The sequence below is a fragment of the Cervus canadensis genome, chromosome 8 (genome assembly GCF_019320065.1).
Source record: "Cervus canadensis isolate Bull #8, Minnesota chromosome 8, ASM1932006v1, whole genome shotgun sequence".
Taxonomy (NCBI): domain Eukaryota; kingdom Metazoa; phylum Chordata; class Mammalia; order Artiodactyla; family Cervidae; genus Cervus; species Cervus canadensis.
The window spans coordinates 51,881,718-51,903,464 of NC_057393.1; the positions used below are offsets into that span (position 1 = coordinate 51,881,718).

Below are 21,747 nucleotides of genomic sequence, written 5' to 3' on the forward strand. Positions count from 1 at the left end.
TGTGGGACTTTGACAAATCAATACTTTAAAATCAAATTCTGATGTTATTTGAAATATTGAGCAATAATGCATAATTTCAGTTGTTGCGAGGATTGGGAGATAATGAATGAAAAGCCCAGTATCCTTGAAAAAGTGTTCAAAACTGAACACTAACAACTATCACAGCAAAGAGTTGCTTAGGAGACACGACAATGAAATACAATGTGGTGTCCTGGGTGGGGAACAATAACAAAAAAGCACATGAGGTAAAAACTAAGGAAATATGGAAATATGAACTTAAGTTAGTAATGCTATTCCACTATTGTTCCACTGATTGTGACAAAGGCAACATACTAATGAAAGACAATAAAAATAGGGGAAATCGTGTCTGGGGTATATTGGATCTATCTGTACTATTTTCATGGCAATTCCAAAAATCTAAACCTATTTTGAAATACTTTATTAAAAATGATAGTTACTAATTTTGGATTCATATCTGAGTCTCCATTACTTCTTTTTTCCCCCCATCATTTCTTAAAAGTGCTGTTCTTTTTAAAGATCGACATACACAACATACAGACAGGTATCACAGACTATATTTGGAAACTGATCCATTTTTAGAAGGGCAAATGGGTAGAAAAATACGAGTCCAAAGAAAAGCAATTACTTGTTGGCTTGGATTCCAGACAAGCTGTAGGAACAGAATCTATGCCAACTTCTCAAGGCCTGTCTACCTTACAAGAAACCAAGCAGTATAATATTTTTATCTGCATTTCTTAAGGGCAGATTATGTCATTTACATAAATAAAATACCTCTGTCAATGTTATTTGTAACATGCATATGTAAACATATATGTATATACACATACATACTTATACATACATATGTATATTTTTAATTCTACTAGTCAGAAAAAAAAAAAAAACAATGCTTTTGCAGAAGATTTGGTTTCTTGGCAAGGTAAGCATAGGGCATATTCTAGATGTCCATACTAACTGGTGGACCAAGGTAGATTTTATAGTTTTCATACTTCACATTTGGCTAAAACCTTTATGGGTATCAAATAAAACACTATAAAAGGAATAGAGGTTTTTTTTTTTTTTCCCCATAAAAGGTTAGATGTATAGCAGTGATCTCTCTTTTCAGAAGAGTTAACCCCTTAGTGACAGGCTGATGTTGAGCCTTTAATTCTGGCAGGCATTCAAAAAATGCAAAGAACACAGAGTGTTCATGATCACAGAGAAGAATGATCACTATGTGCATCAAAGATGAACCACACACATACATGCATGCACACGCTGTACACACTCACCACAGGCTACAAAAGATTCAGAGTCATTTAAGGATGTCTGATGGGCCCATTTGCACAAAATCCTTCTGCCTAGAGTTCAGACTGAGAACTTAAAGAAAGACAAAGTGCTTCCTCTGAGAAGTAACCTTTTAACACTTGAGAGAAATGGTCTTACTTGCTTTTGAAGTAGAACGCTGCACAGAACATGCCCACGATGACAATTCCAAAGATGATACATGAAATTGACAGCACCTGCCTTTGATAAACTTCTTCACTCTCTGTGAATTCAAAAAAGAGAATTAGAACGGAAGTTAGCATGGCTCAGCAGACACAATCTCCATCCTTGTATTTTTGAGCTGGTAGGAGCCTTTCAAAGCCAAGTTTTTTTGTTCCTATCATCAATTGGAAAGCATGAGAACATTACTACAATCCAGTGTCTTTGCAATGGTCTACAGGACAGCTGTTATTTTTTTGTATCTGCATGGCTAAATAGAACTCATATATGAATATCACAATTATGAATCTTATCAAAAGAATTTTCATGACTTTAAGCCATGCTGGGAGCATACATTTAAACATGATGGTGGGGTCCCAAATAATCTGCTATCAGAAACTTCCTATTCCAGTGATGACTTCCAATTTATGTGGTACTGATGACACTGTGTTTTCTGATTTGGTCCCTGGTTGTCAGTCTCCCATTCATCCACCCACTACCACGACTGACATCATGAATGAAAAAAGACTTCAATGTACATGTGAATATTACTCAGTCATCCTGTAACCTCCTCAGACCAATAATCTGGCAAAATAACCTCAACCTCTTCTACCAAGGTTATATCTTAGAGTTTCTTAATACAAAAAATAAGAATTCAAAAACAAATCATTTCAATTTTTGGACATTAACATTTAAACTTCTAAGCACACTTTCTGAAACATGTCTACTGAAACAGTTCTTCCATCATCAAGACCTTTCATCCATTGGTCTCAAAACTTTCTGTTAATTATCCTCCTCTTGTCTTCATTAATCTCTTTACATGGTACAGAGACTATGGTCTATTTACCTTCCTTCCTTCTTTCTCCCTCCCTCTCTCTCTTTCATCTTTCCTCCTTTCCTTTCTTCTTCCTTTCAGTATTCCTCCCTCCCCCTTCCCTCCTCCCTTCTTTCTTTTTTCCCTTCCATCCATCCATTCATCATGCACTGTATCTTCTCTTTGGATATGACTGTACATTTTAAAGTTGTTTTTTTTTTTTTTTGCTGTTGTTCCTTCAGTAGTCTATGAGGAAACAAAGTATTACAAGAACTATTCTCTCTTCTCTCCCTTCTTAGGCTTTATTTCCATTTTTAATGTCTTTATTCAGACAGGAGCATCAAAAAAAAAAAAGAAAGCAAACCTAAGAGACTTAAGAGAATATTACAATATACACATTTTTGAATAAATGAAAAGGGGCAATTATGTGGCCCTGGCAAGACTTGGTTGACAATTAAATTTGGAAAGATTCAAATTAAAGAGAAAAAAAGTATGTCATTGAGACCTTGTTTGGACATATACCATCTTAAAGAATGTCATCCTTTTCACCCCCACATTTGTAAGCTCATTAAATCTTCCAAGTGAACTTGGGAACAAGTAAGTAGATCTACCAACTTATAAAGAATTCCATTTCACTAAATTGCTTTGAGGTGATGACTCTAATGGAATAGGTATGACTTACAGATAATAATCTACTCCACCTTGTTTCTGCCAATAAAAAGAACTATGAAAATGGTGGCTAATAGTACCTATTAAAACAAAAGAGGTATGACTGTGTTCACTACAAGAGTGATTTCTTCATAAAATCAACAGGGTGTTTTTGTTCATTTTTTGAATCTAGTCAAATATAGCTTGGGGAAATGCACAAAATCAATTCTGAGTTTAAATCAAGAGTGAAATTAAAACTCCAAAGACTGTGAGTGGATTTATAGGCCCAGATGGAGTTGCAGCGCTGCACTCTCAATGCCTTCGGTTCCGAGTGCTACACAAGAACCAGCCTGGGGAGGGGCAGGAAGCAAGGGATTGGGAGTCTGGTAATTTTTGCACTTGACTTTCATTTTAGCCACCTGTAATATGAGTAACAAAAGATAAATTACTTTACCTTTATAAATTTTAATTTCTATCTAAATAAAGGCAGTGATATAAAATGCTGACTATAATAAATGTTGTAACAGGGAAGTATATAATCTGACAAAAGATATAATGTGGAAAATTGACCTATTCGCAGAGTCCAGAGATCAGAGATTTTAAATATAAAACAGGATCCAATTAGGCAAGAGCAATGGGGATGGGCACAGTGGTCCAGGAAGAGAAGACAGTTTGTGCAAAGGCCCTTTGGTAGGATATAAACTGGCAGGTTCAGGAATCTGGAAGGTTTTTACTCTACCACTGGGCCTTTGCAAAAGTTATTTTCTATTCCCCACCAGCTTAGCTTCCCAGTTGGTGCCAGTGGTAATGAATCTACCTGCCAATGCAGGCAACACAAGGGACACAGGTTTGATCCCTGGTTTGGGAAGATGCCCAGAGGAGGAAATGGCAACCTACTCCAGTGTTTTTGCATGGAGAATTCCATGGACAGAGGAGCCGGTGGGCTACAGTGCATGGGGTCACAGAGTCAGAGACAACTGAGCACGTATGTATACGTTGGACACACCAGCTTAGCGAGCAACACGGAGACAACAGGAGCGTGGTGTACAATGAGCGTGTCTTTACAACAGCAGAAAGGTACTGAAAAGTTCGAAAGAGGAGAGTGATGTGATAATATTTACATTTATTTTTTTTTCTGCAATTTACGGAAAAGGTTAGGAAGGGTAAAGTAAATGCAGAGTCCTGTTAGAAGGCTATTATATCAGCTTAGACATGATGGATACTTCTATGATAACAGTAACAACCATGATGAGCAATTAAAAAAAAAAAAGATGAAAAGCAGTTAAGTTGAAAAGACTTAATGGACCAGACAATGCTACTCTTAACGAAGATGGAGTATATCAGAGAGGAATCAGACTTGTAAAGAAAGATATTAAATTCAGTGTTGGACTTATGCATGTATGTGTTAGTCAATCAGTCATGTTTAATGCTTTTCAACCCCATGGACTATGGCCCACCAGGCTTCTCTCTTCATGGGATTTTCCAGACAAGAATACTGGAGTGGGTTGCCATGTCCTTCTCCAGGGGATCTTCCCAACCCAGGGATCAAATCCGGATATCCTGAATTGCAGGCAGATTCTTTACCGTCTGGGGAAGCCCAGTGTTGGACTTGGTGAGTTTTAAAAACCTATAACATATCCAAGTAGAGGTGTAAGGTAGACATTTAAATATACAGACTTGAATTAAGATAAAAGGACAGAGTTCCAGATATAAATGTTTGGGGTTATGTATATACTTAAACCAAGTGTGTTGACAAGACAGCCCCAGGAGAAAATATAGAGTGGTAAGGGAAGAATGTCTAAGATAGAGCTTTGAGAGACTCAAAAATTTCATGGAAGAGTAGATGAGGATGCTGCAGAGCAGATATAAAAACAGATCAGCCAACCAGGAAAGGAAAAAAAAAAAAAGAAAGAAAACGCATAACAATAAAATATGACAATATCATAGAAGAAAACACATGGAGTTTTTGTAGAAGAATAGGCTATTGAATGTTTCTGAAAGGTCAAATAAAATATGGTCCTTTAATTCAGTGACATAGAGGTTACTGGAGAATGTGCATGAGCAATTTGATGGAATCACGAGAGCAGCCCACACAACTCCCTGGGATCTCTGTCATGCTCTCCCACATACTCTAAGGCAAATGCTCTTTTTTCAAACCTACCCCATGTTCTATCACTTAGCCTGGATTGACAGTCTAAAATTCTAGCCTGACTCTAGAAAGCAGAGAATGCCTTATTTATAATGAGGCTACTATTACCTTCAATGTATAAAAGTTGTGAGAATTGAGTGAATTAAAATATACTGAGCATTGCAGTGCCTAACTTGGAATAATCATTAAGTATTAAACAGAATCATATGAAATTGCCATGGGGCGGGCAAAAAATGGCTGGACATTGACCATTTAATTTGGCTCCATCTAATATATGGTAACTTACTATTCTAGGGAACATCAACATTTTTGCATTTCATTGATGCAAACAGTTTATGAAGTCATTTTTGAGGGCAAAAACCAATCTCTCATTTGACAGGAATTAGTAAAGGTTATTTGCATTGTCTCCCAACTCTGTACCTTTTCCTCTTCTGTTGTACACAGGACTCGCTCTTCTCTGTTTTTGTATGATCATATCTCATATTATCAAGATGGAAACAGAGAGGGTAGTAACGTTATGGTGAGTTTTCAGAAACTGACACTGGACCAGCGAAGAAAATCCTTTAGGCAGGCAGCCTACCCCAAAACTCTGAAAAACACCATGCTGCCGTGTGCTGATCCCACTCTTCTCTTGAACCCACCTCACTCAGGAAGCAGTGTGGCTGACTGATGTGAACCCCTCCATTTAAACACCAGCTACACCTGTTCTTATCTTCTTTCATCTATTGTCTTTATCAACAATGGGGAAAATACCACACACTTCACATATTTGTTCAACATGTACTTTATGTGTGTGTATGCCAGTTGTGTCCGATTCTTTGTGACCCCATGGCCAGTAACCTGTCAGGGTCATCTGTACATGGGACTTCTCCAGGCAAGAAATACTGGAGTTGCCTTTCCTCCCCTAGGGGATCTTCCTGACCCAGGATCGAACTCATCTGTCTTGTGTCTCCTGCGTTGGCAGACAGATTCTTTACCACTGAGCCACCTGGGAAGCCAGGAAGACACAAAGGGTCTGAATGGCATGTAATGGACACATAAAATGCCAGTTTCCTTCCTTTCACCCTTTTCTCCTGAAGTCAGCACTGAAGCAAACAAAACAAAACAACTGCTTTCAAAAGACTCTATCTGTCTTATGCAAGACTCACCTTACCCACAGGCAGTCAATGATTTGCTGTCTTGGGTTCTCTCTCCCTGTGCTCTGAGATGTATACTGAAGGAATTTATTTTTGTCATATTCTTTACTCATGGTTCCTTTTAATTTTACTTGTAATTGAATATTTCCACTAGTAATTTTGAATTTCCTAGCCAGAGACGGTCCCATCACTTCATGGCAAATAGATGGGAAAACACTGGAAACAATGACAGACTTTATTTTCTTGGGCTCCGAAATCACTGCAGATGGTTTCTGCCGCCACAAAATCAAAAAACGCTTGTTCCTTGGAAGAAAAGCTATGACAAACCTAGATAGCATATTAAAAAGCAGAGACATTACTTTGCAGACAGAGGTCCATAGAGTCTAAGCTATGGTTTTTTCAGTAGTCATGTATGGATGTGAGAGTTGACCATAAAGAAGGCTGAGGGCCAAAGAACTGATGCTTTTAAACTATGATCTTGGAGAAGACTCTTGACAGTATTTTGGGTTGCTAGGAGAGCAAACCAGTCAATCCTAAAGGAAATCAACCCTGAATATTCATTGTAAGGACTGATGCTGAAGCTGAAGCTCCAATATGTTGGCCACCTGATGCAAAGAGCTGACACATTAGAAAAGACCCTGATGCTGGGAAAGATTGAAGGCAGGAGGAGAAGGGGATGACAGAGGATGAGATGGTTGGATGGCATCACTGATTCAATGGACATGAGTTTAAGCAAGCTCTGGGAGATGGTGAAGGACAGGCAAGCCTGGCATGCTGCAGTCCACGGGGTTGCAGAGTCAGACCTGACTGAGCAACTGAATAGCAACAACAACCCTGATATTTTAGCAGATGAAATGCAAGCGCTCCTCCTTGGAGAAGGGTTACATCTTTTGCATTCTCCCCCATACTGACTCTTTGAGAAGGAAAGAGTGCTCCTGATCCCTAGAGACCCAGGATCCTTGGAAAAACTGTGGGTACAGCACTGGTTGCTAAACCACGAGACAGCTCACAGCTTAGGTCCTAAAGGGCGAGGCTGCTTTTGGAAGCTGTAGCAGTCTTTAGCATACTAAAAATCTCTCTGTGAATCCTTGTTAAGCTCTACTACATTTAAAAAAAAAAAAAAAAAAAAGATGCCCTAAGAAAATCATAGCCTCAGTTTTTATATAGCATTTCCTTCTGGATAGCTTGATATTAAGGATAGAAGTGTGGGTGACAGCACCCCTGTATCTGTGAAGGAATGGGACATGTTCTACAAGGCAGCCCCACTTCCCTTCCAAGTATGGAGCCTTGGGATCCCACTCTCTCTTGGGGATCTTTCCTTTGTGCCACCAGTTTTACTTAAGTCTGTAAGAGACAAAACTCAAGCATGATTTCCTGATATGAATTGGCATCCAAGTAATGTGAAGCTTAAACCTGGACACACACACACACATACACACCTGTAAGCTTGTAAGTCATATATAGGAGCAAAAGCTTTTCTCTACACCACCTCATAGTCATTATATGCAAATAAGATCCTTTTTGATGCCACCAGTAGGCATCAAATGAAAGCATAATTGCTCTGATAGTGCATTATAAAAGTCAACCTATCAATATCACCAGGGTTCTGTCTTATTCAGGTATTCATTATCAGAAGCCCTGAAGATAAATGCCTACACAGAGAAACAAAAGTCAGTATAAGACAACAAATTCACTAATGATCTCACCATTTATGAAATTATCTTCATTCTAGTTTTTCTCCCTGCCTAATTCTAGCATTTATTTCTATTCATTAAGTCAACCTCATAATCAGGCTAGGTCAGTCTCTCCCTGATTGTAAGCCTCTGAAATTTTGTCCTCATTTAAACTGGATTAAGCTTAAGTGATTTACTGCAGTTTTAATTATTCTTGGAACAAGAGAGCCTCTTCCCAATTTTGTTCTTATATAACAACAAATGCTGGGGATATATTAAAATATTAGGAGCTTACAAGGAAATGCAAATGGACCATGATAGGGAAAGAGAATGAAAGGAAAGAGCATATTTAGAATGTTAGAAACTGTGATTTTCCCTTTTCAACTTGAAGACAAAAATGACCAAATGTCAAAGGGTCTGATTACTGCACTGTTAAAGAAAAAAAATTTCATTAAGGTGAAAGAGGTTCTGAAGGCAAATGAAATGGGTGCTCACCTTGAGATCAATGAGATTAAACACACTGGCAGAGAGGAACACTGATAGAGTAAGTGATGAGAATATTGGCAAGACAGAACAAGTGACCTAGCCTCACTGCAATGATCTCCAAGAATGTTGCTTGGGGGATATCTAGCTCAAGCATCTGAATACAGAGATGCTGAGATGACCAGGAAGTACTGAAAAGTTCCATATATTTAGCATGGTGCTATTTCTACCTGGAAGCCCCTTTCTCCTCCCAACTTGCAGAACTCCTACTATTATGGGTGATTCATGTCCCCCAAAAGATCCATGAAGTTCTAACCCCAATACCTATAACTATGAACTTCTTTGCAAATAGGGTTTTTGCAGATGATCAAGTTGAGGTCATTAGGATGTACCCTAACCCAACATTGCTGCGTCTTCATCAAAGATAGACATTTGGACACAGACATACATGCACAAGGAGAATGTCACATGAAGATGGAAGCAGAGTTGGAGACGATGCCGCCACAAGCCGAGGATAACCATTACCAGGAAACCCCCAGAAGGCAGGAGACAGGCAGGAAAGATGCTTCCTCACAGCCTTAAGAAAGAGCAAACCCCACCTACACCTTGATCTTGGACTTTCAGCCTCCAGAGCTGCGAGACAATACATTTCTCTTTGACCATCAATTTGTGATACTTTTTTATGGACAATCCCAGCAAACTAATATAGCCACTAATTCATGAATATTATTGCAATAAATACTATACAGTGTAAATACTGTCAGATCTGAAAACTCCTCAAGTGCCCATGTGCACCCATTTCGCATCTTTTCCTAACCGCCCTGCCTTGTGCCAAAGATGCACATATCGGTTCTCCTGCAGCCCAGTCTGCATGCATGCATGCTAAGTTGCTGCAGTAATGTCCGACTCTTTGTGACCCTATGGGCTTTAGCCCACCAGGCCCCTCTGTCCACGGGATTCTTCAGGCAAGAATACTGGAGTGGGTTGCCATTCCCTTCTCCAGGGGATCTTCCTGACCCAGGGATTGAAACTCGGTCTCCTGAGGCTTCTGCATTATAGGCAGAATCTTTATCATTGAGCTACCAGGGAAGCTCCTGGCCCAGTCTGAGAGGTCCACAAAGGCAAGGGCATCTTCATTATTGGACTCAACTTGGCTTGTGCTTGTTCTGTACAAGGGAGGGTACTCAGTAGGCTTTTTTTGAACTCATCAGCTTCTGGTTTGCATGTCTAATGACATTGTGCTGGTTAAGCCCTCTGCCTGGTAGGGTAATAAAAAGAGGCAATATTTTCTTGGGAGGATCCTCAGGGATTTATTCTATTGCTCTTTGTTATTCCACTGTCGAAAGGCATCATTTAAAATATTTTGGAAACATAATTACTTCATAATAAAATGCTAATGTTCAAAATTATGTTTTATCTTATTTCCATATAATGTGCTTTGAGATGTGCATTATACATAAAATTTGATATTTAAGGAGAAATAACAGTTTAAAATTATAAACACATTTACTCTCAACCTGTAATTTCCTTTTCTTCCCCCACACTCCCCACTAAATATAAACCTTCCCTATAACAATCCCTTATCTCTCTCCTTCCTTTCCCAAACAGTGTAGCTCTGACTGACTATAGATAAGTGAATACTATAAAACACATGAGGAAAACAAAATGAAAAGCCCTGGGTCTTCTCATTGGTGTATTTAACATGCACTGGCTTTCCAAGTGCTATTTCTCCCACAAATAAATTTAAGTAAAAACAAACTGAATCAAAATAAATCTATTGGTAAGTTTTCAATACCAGACTGGGTTGCCATATCCTTCTCCAGAGGATCTTCCTGACCTGAGGGATTGAACCCATAGCTCCTGCGTCGGCAGGTGGATACTTTGCCATAGAGATATCAGGACAAAGGAGCCTCGCTGGTTACAGTCCATGGGGGTTACAAAAGAGTCGGACATGACTTAGCAACTAAACAATAGTAACAAAGAGCTTTCAATGCTAACATAAAACCAGTCTCTTACTTCTGGCTTCACTGTTAAAAGATCCGAGAACTTCATTTCCCCTAAACCTGTGATAACTGTCCTCCAATCCATACCCTTAACCCCAGTTTTGTCTTGTAGGATTCACTGTTCATTGGCAAAGTCACATTCTAAGAGCAAGACATGTGACATGTGACTTGGAATGATAACATGCTATTTTCATGAAAATGGGAAGAATCTGGCCTAGAGATTTATAGGAATTTTAACTGTTTGACCTGTTTTGATAGAATAAGAAATCTAATTCACTAAATTCATTTCAATCTTGCTTCACAGAACACTCAGGCCCAAAGTAACACCCAACACCCCCCAGTCTGGTTTAATTGATCTCCATGTCCCTCAGCTAGGCAAGATGTTAAAGGAATCTAACTCCTATTGCCTTAAGTATTAGGGGTGACCTGGCATGATCTAAAACATCATCGGCAAAGTCAGCTGTACAAACAGCTTATAGATCATGCCAGGTCACTACTAATAGTTAAGGCAATAGGAGTTAGATCCCTTTAATTTACATCTTACAATCATAATGAAGACAGTATCATTCAACATGGAATAGCCATAAAAATATTAGTAAAATGGCCATCAGCAGATGAATGAACAAAGAAGATATATATATATATGTGTGTGTGTGTATATATATATGTATATATATATGTATATAGTGAAAGCTATGGTTTTTCCAGTAATCAGGAATGGATGTGGGTGTTGGACCATAAAGAAGGCTGAGTGCCAAAGAATTGATGCTTTTAGACTATGATGGAGAAGACTCTTGAGAGTCCCTTGGATTGCTGGGAGATCAAGCCAGTCAATTCTAAAGGAAATAAATCCTGAATATTCACTGGAAAGATCAATGCTGATGCTGAAACTCCAACACTTTGACCACCTGAAGTGAAGAGCCGACTCATTAGAAAAGATCTTGATGCTGGGAAAGATGGAAGACAGGAGAAGAAAGAGACGACAGAGGACAAGATAGCTGGATGACAATACTGACTCAATGGCCATGAGTTTGAGCAAGCTCTGGGAGGTGGTGAAGGACAGGAAAGCCTGGAGTGCTGCAGTCCATGGGGTGGCAACCAGTCAGACATGACTGAGCAACTGAACAAAAAAATAAACACACACACACACATAGACACACAGAGAGGAATATTACTCAGTCATAAAAATGAAATAACACCATTTGCAGCAACATGGATGGACCTAGAGATTACCATATTAAGTGAAGTTAGTAATACAGAGAAAGACAAATACCATTTATCACTTACATGTGGATGCTAAAAAAAAAAAAAAAGATACAAATGAACTTATTTACAAAACAGAAACAGACTTACAGACATAGAAAACAAGCTTATGGTTACCAAAGGGGATAACAGGGGCTAGGAGAGAAATTAAGAGTTTGAGATTAGCATATACAGATCACTATATATAAAATAGATAAACAACAATGACCTACTGTATAGCACAGGGAACTATACTCAATATCTTATAATAACCTATAATGGAAAAGAATCTGAAACAGAATGTATATGTACGTGTGTGTGTATATATATATTCTTTATATATACATATAACCAAATCACTTTTCTGTTCACCTAAAACTAGCACAACATTGTAAATTGACTATACTTCAGTAAAATAAATAAAAAGTTCACAAGTTCTGATGTCAGAAAGACTTGGGTCAAGTGATCCTTTTGTTATTACCAGATATGACTTTTGAGTCTCATCTCTTTTACCTAAACAAAGGGCAGTAGAGTCATTATTGATAAGCAATAATCTTAAACTGTAGTTATCCATTTCTATCCTTCCCAGATAAGTTAAAAGAAGGAAAATGTCATCTGGCAGTGATATCAACAAGAGCTTGGTGACAAGTTTATCTCAGCAGGGAGTGAGCTATGGAATCCAAGAAGAAAACAGGGTTAGTATAGAGAGGTAAGTACAGTAAAGGTTCAACAGAGACTAAAGTGATAGAGGATTCTTGTAAAGAATCTCTGGAAGATATATCCAGAAGTGAGATAAACCACACGTGACTCATAAGGGAAGTGATTCAAGCACCCAGCTATAACTGAACTGAATAGATTTTAAGGTCTCTGGAAAACTCTTAAGTCACTATGGTACTTATATATTACATAATCGTTAAGAAAAATATGTGGAAAATTCAGGTCTACTCTGTCCTGGTCATATCACAGCAGTTGTTCTTATAACATTGGTTGTGTCCAGACTGCTACAGAGTCTGCTGTCTTCCCACATGCCCATTTGTGTTTAGAGAGAAAACTCTCTTTTGGTTTGTCCTGCAGTCCATGGTTTTTTAAAGATAAATAAGGTAGATTTCTACAAATCCTCTATCTAGCTAAGTAGATGGGCATATGAAAATAAATATGAAACATTGTGATAAATGTTTCAGAGATATGAACAGAGTGATGTCAGCAAGTTGAGTAGTCCATACTACCAAAGGCAAGCTACAGATTAAATGCAATCCCTATCAAGATTCCAATGGCATTTTTTATTTTTTAACAGAAAATAGAAGAACAATCCTAAAATTCTGTGGAAACACAAGAGACCTTGCATAGCCAAAGCAGTCCTGAGAAAGAAGAATGGAGCTGGAGGCATCACATTTTCTGATTTCAAACTATACTGCAAAGCTATAGTAGTCAAAACATACGATATTGCCATGAAAATAGACTCATAGCCTGATGCAACAAAATAATCTGCTTGTGTATGAGACTGAGAAAGTGCCAATAAAGAATCCAGAGAAGATATTAGGAAGAGTTGCCTGAGTGATTCCAAGGGAAGAACACCACACTTCTTTCTACTTGTGACAATCTCGAAGCAATGTAAGAAAACTAGTGTGCTTGTGACATGGTAGATACTTTCTCCCAAAGGGAAAGATACAAAAAGTGGGCATAGCTTTATTCACATTGTCTATAGGACTTGACTACAGCGTGTGAGACCCCAGCACTGAGTAGAAGTGCTTTACTCCCTGGATAACAGGGTCATGAAGTTTCTCACCTTGCTCAGCTTTCAAGAAACAATCATTTACTGTCTATTTTTCTTCCTTCTGGATCAGCCTCTTCACCAAGGCTCACAATATCTCTAGCTCAGTGACCTTCTTTCTCCTGAAACTGTGAGTAGCAGAGTCATACTTTTCCCATTTAGAGGATGTGATTTGCTCGCTTAGAGATCATGGGTCTCAGGTAGTGTCAGACCCTCAAACTTGAGCTCCCTGGACAGAAACAGCCAGTGTTTTCTGCATCTTCTGATCCTATTCAGTTTGATTCTGGCCACAGACAGAGGGCTGCATTGCCAGAGGTGGAAAGGACAACCATGTTCTTTATCACACGCGCACACACACACACACACACACACACACACACACACATACTCCTCTAGCTCAGGGTGATGGCAAATCCAGTTACGAGGTCTACATACTCAAAAAGATGCCAATATCCAAATCAAGAATGCATTCAACTGAACAGCCCAAACCCAAGTGGCCCAGTGATTAAAAAAATAAATAAATAAAATCTGCCTGTCAATATAGGAGATACAGGTTCAGTCCCTCACTTGGGAATATCAGCTGCAGAAGGAAATGGCAACTCACTCCAGTATTCTTCCCTGGAAAATTCCATGGACAGAGGAGCCTGGCAGGATACAGTCCATGGGGTTTCAAAGAGTCAGAACAACAATGACAACAAGAGCAGAACATCATGGCATCAAGACCACTGTTCACATACCTTGCTTACATTTACAAAAAGAATAAAAACAGACAATCATTTTATCCAATTAAACAGAGGTTACCCAATTTCCATTGTTATTGTTGCTAGACACATTTAGAAGCTAAAATTATACAGAAGATGGAAAACAACTCAAGTAATTGTCACTGCCCAAAAAAGTTTCTGAAATAATTTTCAAGAGGCTATCATACCTATACTTAGGGTCTGATTCATATTCACATAAACATACTTAATTGCTTATTTCATTAAGCGGAATTTAATAACATATGCACTCCCTTCCAGAAAAGGTGGTCCCTCTAGAGTAGAGATAATGGGGGAACCCCAGAATGGTGGGGGTAGAAATATAGCAAGACTGACCTCAAGACTATCTTCCAGTGAAAACAAGGGGACTATGAAATAGGGTATGTAGAAGTGAAGCCAGAATTACAAGGCAAGAAAGCAGACCTACTAAATCATCAATTCTGAACAGCCACTACAGAGGAAATAACAAGGTCCTGGCCACAGAATGACAATGATGGGGGAAGGGGTAGGTGAAGGAATGAAGAGAAGTAGATGGAACCTGAAATGCTCCTTCAGGGGGTTGAGGGACATCCTTGTGGTCCTGCTCATGGACAGAGGGGAGCTAAGATTGTAATCTGATAGAGGCAAATGTCCAGCTATGATCCTGTAAATGAAGTAAGTCGAAGTGTTAGTTCCACCAGTTGTGCCCAACTCTTTTTGATCCCGTGGATTGTAGCCTGCCAGGCTCCTCTGTCCATGGAATTCTCCAGGCAAGAATATTGGAGTGGGTAGCCATTTCCTTCTCCAGGGGATCTTCCCAACCTAGGAATCAAACCCAGGTCTCCTGCATATGATCCTATAGGCAGGATTAAAAGGGAGACTCTTTATCTTCATTTTAAAGATGAGGAAACTGAGGTTCAAAGAGGTTAATGTAATAACGTAAGAGTAACAGACCTGGGTCCCAAACTCATCCTCCCATTTCAGATAGGCATATATCCTTTGCTTTTTTTCACATCTCCCCTTTCCCTACTCTTGTGTATTCTTCCTGTACCAAGGGCTGACTGAACAAGACTGCCATGCAAACTAAAACTAAGCAAAAACAGAAACCAAATATTTTATTTAGGGAAAAAAGAAAAAAAATAAACACCTAAGGTAGTCTAGGCTTGCAAGAAGCTCAAAATCAAACTGAAGAGACAATGTACATTTAAAAATCCAATAAAACAAGTTTCAAAAGAGAAATGGAAGCTGGGATGTAAACTGAGAAGACAAGAACTGCTACTTTTTAATATTGAATGATCCTGTGGCAGGCACTCTGAGGAACACCTAATTAGCTTCTTTTTGGCCCATGTTTGAAGGTCTGGAGATCTCAAGACACCTTTTCAAAGTTATACAGTTAGAAGGTGAAAAGTAGAATCAAGAACCCAACCCAATTGTGTCTGGCTCTAAAGTTCAAGCATGTCTTGCTTCATTATCTGCTTCATTAACATTTATTTAATTACATCCTTGAAGCCACTAAATGGTAAGCATCTCACAAATAAGTTTGTTTAATGAATATGTACAGGAAAATCACTAAGTTTCCTTTCTCTGATGATGGAATAGGTGTGGAATATACTCAGCTTGGACCCTGAACTAGCATATGTATTAGACTGCTGGGATGTCTGAGAAACTAGGACCCTGGATACTTCAACCTGTAGACAACATAGACAAACCAGGTTCCTTGAGGGACCCAGGTAAGGCAGATCATTCACCCTGTCACTGGGTTTGTTCAGATCCAAACACATACTTATGTGTCTTTAAATTGAGATTACCTTGGAATTCTCAGTACTCCTGAATTTTACTCATAGATGGATGATGCTGTTTATAATTGTCAGTTGATTAAGCATCACTTCTAAATCTTTACTAACATTGCCAATTGTGGTAGGTGTGTCGTGACATAACTATTTCTGTGGAACAAATACTGCTTGAAACACTGGAAGGAAATTGCTCTAAAAGAGGAAATTGTGAAAGAAAGAAAAAAAAAAAAGGCAGGAATGCAGGTTCTAATATCAGTGCTGAAAGAATATAAGGACACTCTCACTTCTCTGTTTCCTGAAATATCCCCTGCTACTCATACACCTTCAGAAAAAAGTTCACGCAGTGATATTCCTGGATGAAATTAGCAATTATGAAAAATCTGAAACCACAGGGAAGTGCGTGTCTCCAAGGAGGATATGTGCAGAAATTCTGGTGATCTTGTTGCCTCCATGGGCTGAGACAGCTCAGGCAGGAGGTCCACAGTGCTGAAATATGCCAAAATCTTCCTGTTGTCTTACATACAGCAAAGGTTCCTTTCTGTTGGAGTCGAATGCCACATTGATCACTGATGACAGATTGAAAGCATATAACAACCAAGGAAGAAAGACACTTGTAAAGAAAAATTGTTGGAAGACAGAATAAGTAACCCACAGTTGGAATAAAATTCATCCTGTAAACAGCCCACAGGCACTGTTCACAGACTTACCATCTGGGAGAGAAACCTCATAGCTGGGGACTGTTTGAAAATTTGTTTTTTGAAAGGTAAAATGGTAGTAGCATTCCCCCAGGACACAAAAATGACTGCCAGGTTTTGGATACAGTGGCTCAAGAAAGAAGCAAACAAACAACAAAAAACAACTTCATTTCAGGAGAGAACAGAGTAAAGACAGCTGTCAAAAGTAGAACATATATTTCTTACTACTCTCCCATCCCCAGTATTAGCACTGGAGCCTCCTTTAGGGTTGGCAGAAGGAAGTATTATCATTTTGATTTTCAAAAAAAAGTCTGTGCCTAAGCAGATATGCCTGTTTTGTGTGACAGAAGTGCCATTCTGATCATTTCTAGGGGAAAAACATTCCATTTCACAATGCTAGAAATTACCCTCAAATGCATTTGTTGATGATTCTGAGGCATCCATTCTCTTTTAAGGCAATTCATGTTTTGTCTCCACTTATGAGACCCTGAGCGGCTTCACAACACAGGAATTCCCATTCAATAATACGTAAATAAGTCATCTAAGGAGCAGTGAGCTCTGTAATACAGCAACAAGGAAACGCATGTGTTGCTCCGTCGCTCGGTCGTGTCTGACTCTTTGTGACCCCATAGACTAGCCTGCCAAGCTCCTCTGCCATGGAATAGTTCAGGCAAGAATATTGCAGTGGGTTTCCATTTCCTCCTCCAGGAGATCTTCCCAACCCAGGGATTGAACCCAAGTCTCTGTCTCCTGCACTGGCAGGCAGATTCTTTACCACTGCACCACCTCGGAGACCCAACAAGGAAATACAGAAGTGCAAAATGAGTGTGGGGTGTGCGAGGGTATGAGCACAGTGTGAGCGCACTTGCACTGGGAAAGATAAGGGATCAACAGAGAACAGTCCACAGCCAAATGCAGACGGATGGTCTGTTTTCATAAACAACGTTTTGTCCGACGACCATTTGTCTCTGTATTGGTGATAGCTGCCTTTGTACTGCAAGGCAGAATTGAGTAGCTGTGGCAAAGTACACAAAGCTCAAATATGCACTGTTTGGCCCCTGACAGGAACATTTTGCTAACCCCTGGAGTAGATATAAAATGAATTCATATGAATTTCATACAAGTGAAAAATTGAATAAAAATTGAATAAAAATGGATAAATTCATACAAAATGAATACAAAGTATTCTGTCCTGAGAGGTAGAATAAAAATGTAAATAATGTCTCAAATATTAAACAAAATATCTAAAAGAGCCCCTTAAATTGTCAATGAATATTTTTAGTTCTTTTACTGTACAGGGTTAACATGGAGCCTGTCCACCTACGGAAGCCACCTCCCTTAGCACTGGCTAACAGAGGCCATGACTAGAGCTGAGGGCTTCAGTTTTAAGGCAACTGCCTTGAGGTTCGGTATGGACCCCTGAGCAGACGCAGATGGCAGGGTCCTGTGAGGGGTTCAGGCACAGAAGTTCTGAGGTAGTGATGATGCTAATGATCTGGGCTGTCCATCAGAAAACTAAACCAGAGACCAGATTTAAAAAAAAAAAAAAGTGAAACTGTTAGTTGTTCAGTCATGTCTGACTTTGCAACCCCACAAACTGTAGCCCACCAGGCTCATCTGTCCATGGAATTCCCCAGGCAAGAATACTGGAGTGGGTAGCCATTCTCTTCTCTAGGAGATCTTCCTGACCCAGGGATTGAACCTGGGTCTCCTGCATTGCAGGCAGATTCTTCACCATCTGAGCTACTAGGGAAGTAGAAAACTAGGAGAGGTCAGGTAGGAAATGGAAAAAAATAGAGAAGACCAAAAAAAAAAAAACAGACAAAAGAGAGACAAAGGACGGCGGAGTCATGCCAAATGTATGTCTACTCCAAAGGAGGATCTACCTAGAATTTTCCACAAGTCATAAGAAGAGACATTTTCTGACAAGAAGAGCCACAGTTTAACTTTATCTGCAACTCTGAGAAAGGTCAGGTCTCCGGGTCAAAACCCCTTTAATTTTATTTTTTTTCCCTTATGTTTCAGTAGAGTATTAATCAATGTCCCCAGGCTTTTGTTTGGACTGTTTGTTTGTTTTAATAAAAAGAGCTTAAGATACAGAGATTGAAATGGAGACTCCTCCTCCCTGTCTCCCTCCACTTCTGTAAATAGAAAATCAGTCCTTAATCCAATAATATTGGAGAGGTGATAAGGTAGGGTAAAAGAGATCATACTCTGGAATCAGAGAGTCTTGGGTTAATATCAATTCTACTTTGGATTAAGCAAGGATAATTTTAAGGAAATCCCTTGTTCTCCCCTAGCCTCAGGACCCTCAACTGGAAAATAAGGATGCAAATACCAGCCATGGAATTAAAAGATGCTTACTCCTTGGAAGGAAAGTTATGACCAACCTAGATAGCATATTAAAAAGCAGAGACATTACTTTGCCAACAAAGGTCCATCTAGTTAAGGCTATGGTTTTTCCAGTGGTCATGTATGGATGTGAGAGTTGTACTGTGAAGAAAGCTGAGTGCAGAAGAATTGATGCTTTTGAACTGTGGTATTGGAGAAGACTCTTGAGAGTCCGTTGGACAGCAAGGAGATCCAACCAGTCCATCCTAAAGGAGTGTTCATTGGACTGGGTGTTCATTGGAAGGACTGATGCTGAAGCTGAAACTCCAATACTCTGGCCACCTCATGCAAAGAGTTGACTCATTGGAAAAGCCCTAATGCTGGGAGGGGTTGGGGGCAGGAGGAGAAGGGGATGACAGAGGATGAGATGGCTGGATGGTATCACTGACTTGATGGACATGAGTTTCAGTAAACTCTGGGAGTTGGTGACGGACAGGGTGGCCTGGCGTGCTGCGATTCATGGGGTCGCAAAGAGTCAGACACAAATGAGTGACTGAACTGAACTGAACTGACTGAATACCATCAATGTAGGGCTTTTGTAAAGATAATAAAACAATGGATGCAAAATCCCCAGAATATAATGTCTGATACATAATGAGTAATCATTGCAAAAAGTATGCTTTTCTTCTTCTTTTCTAAAGCACTGGGTCTCTTCAACACTATGTTTATGGAAGACCTTTGCTATTATACAACATAGAACAAATAATCTCATGCATTGTCTGAACTACTAAACAGTCAAGAATTCTCTTTGAAAAACCTGAGCTGCTGGTGACCTCAGAGAACAGCTTGGAGTCATGAAGATAAAGATCAGTTTCATGAAACATTGTTCTGTTTTCCAAGCTTCTTTGAGTCAAAGTGAAGAAGCTTAAAACATTTAAAATATTACTTATTCTACGAGGCAGCTTTGAATGCTAGTGGTCTGGAAGAAAGAAGAAGGACTATTCCATGCAGTGGCAACCTAGAATTTTTAATTGCTTTTAATTTTTTTTAAGTCCGCGATAAAAAAAAAAAAAAAAAAAGTCTGAGATATCTGTTTCAGTGCATCAGTCAGTTCAGTCAGTTCCATTGCTCAGTCGTGTCTGACTCTTTGCAACCCCATGAATCGCAGCATGCCAGGCCTCCCTGTCCATCACCAACTCCCGGAGTTTACTCAGAGTCGGTGCCCATCGAGTCGGTGATGCCATCCAGCCATCTCATCCTCTGTCGTCCCCTTCTCCTCCTGCCCTCAATCCCTCCCAGCATCAGGGTCTTTTTCAATGAGTCAACCCTTCGTATGAAGTGGCCAGAGTATTGGAGTTTCAGCCTCAGCATCAGTCCTTCCAATGAACACCCAGGACTGATCTCCTTTAGGATGGGCTGGTTGGATCTCCTTGCTGTCCAGGGGACTCTCAAGAGTCTTCTCCAACACCACAGTTCAAAAGCATCAATTTTTCAGCGCTCATCTTTCTTCACAGTCCAACTCTTACATCCATACACGACCACTGGAAAAACCATAGCCTTGACCAGATGGACATTTGTTGGCAAAGTAATATCTCTGCTTTTAAATATGCTATCTTGGTTGGTCATAACTTTCCTTCCAAGGAGTAAGCATCTTTTAATTTCATGGCTGCAATCACCATCTGCAGTAATTTTGGAGCCCAAAAAAATAAAGTCTGACACTGTTTCCTCTGTCTCCCCATCTATTTGCCATGAAGTGATGGGACCAGATGCCATGATCTTAGTTTTCTGAATGTTGAGCTTTAAGCCAACTTTTTCACTCTCCTCTTTCACTTTCATCAAGAGGCTTTTTAGTTCATCTTCACTTTCTGCCATAAGGGTGGTGTCATCTGCATATCTGAGGTTATTGATATTTCTCCCGGCAATCTTGATTCCAGTTTGTGCTTCTTCCAGCCCAGCATTTCTCATGATGTACTCTGCATATAAGTTAAATAAGCAGGGTGACAATGTACAGTCTTGACGTACTCCTTTTCCTATTTGGAGCATAGAGGACTTCAAAAATCAGGTACTGGTAAAGCAAATGGATAATATCATAAACGTTTGTCTGATTTCCTCCCTCATGCCTTCTGTTTATGGTAAACCCATTGGATCCCAACCTCCCAAGCCCATGCTCACTACCATCACACAGACCGATAGACAGTTCTGACCCAGGCTTGGCAGACAATGTCAACTAAATGTGGAGGGGAACAGGGAGCATTTGGGCACCCCTAAAGTTACTGATTCATTAAACACTGAGTCTGCATATCGATGGTACAGCCCTGGTTTTGGGCCAGACCATGAGTGTCAGTGTCAAAATCCAAATATTCCTCTCTGGTTATGGTAACAGTGTTCCTGCTTTGACATTTATTCAGTGCTTTTTACCTTCCAGTCAAGAGAAATCAAGCTTTTCCTAACGATTTCTCCTCACCATCTTCCTCTATTTTTAGTGAGTGTGTACTTGTGTGTGCGTGTGCGCATACACACACACACGCACCCCACAAACAGAAACATAAGGGAGCAAAAGGAGAACAAGAGATCCTAATCCTCAACCTATTTTTACCTTTTAAACCCTGTTAAAATCCATTTATATTTAAAAAAAATTTTAAAAAAGCTTTTTGGTTTCTGACTGCTTAGTAAACATTTAGGAATACTTTCTTTTTTTCAAGAGCTCATTCTTTTACGTATACATTTACATATTAATTCCTCATTTATTCACTAAAGCATTCTTTCATTCATTTACTCAAAAATTAT

The 21,747-nt window shown here is 39.5% G+C and overlaps 1 protein-coding gene across 7 annotated transcripts in view; it reads right to left on the reverse strand.

Moving 5' to 3' along the window:
- Positions 1-21,747, reverse strand: part of NRG3 (neuregulin 3) — a 1,193,959-nt gene that overhangs the window by 48,786 nt on the left and 1,123,426 nt on the right. For all 7 annotated transcript variants that reach the window (XM_043476687.1, XM_043476686.1, XM_043476683.1 and 4 more), the window contains exon 5: positions 1,447-1,549. In XM_043476687.1, the coding sequence (XP_043332622.1) occupies positions 1,447-1,549 (103 nt within the window). The remainder of the gene's footprint in view (positions 1-1,446; positions 1,550-21,747) is intronic.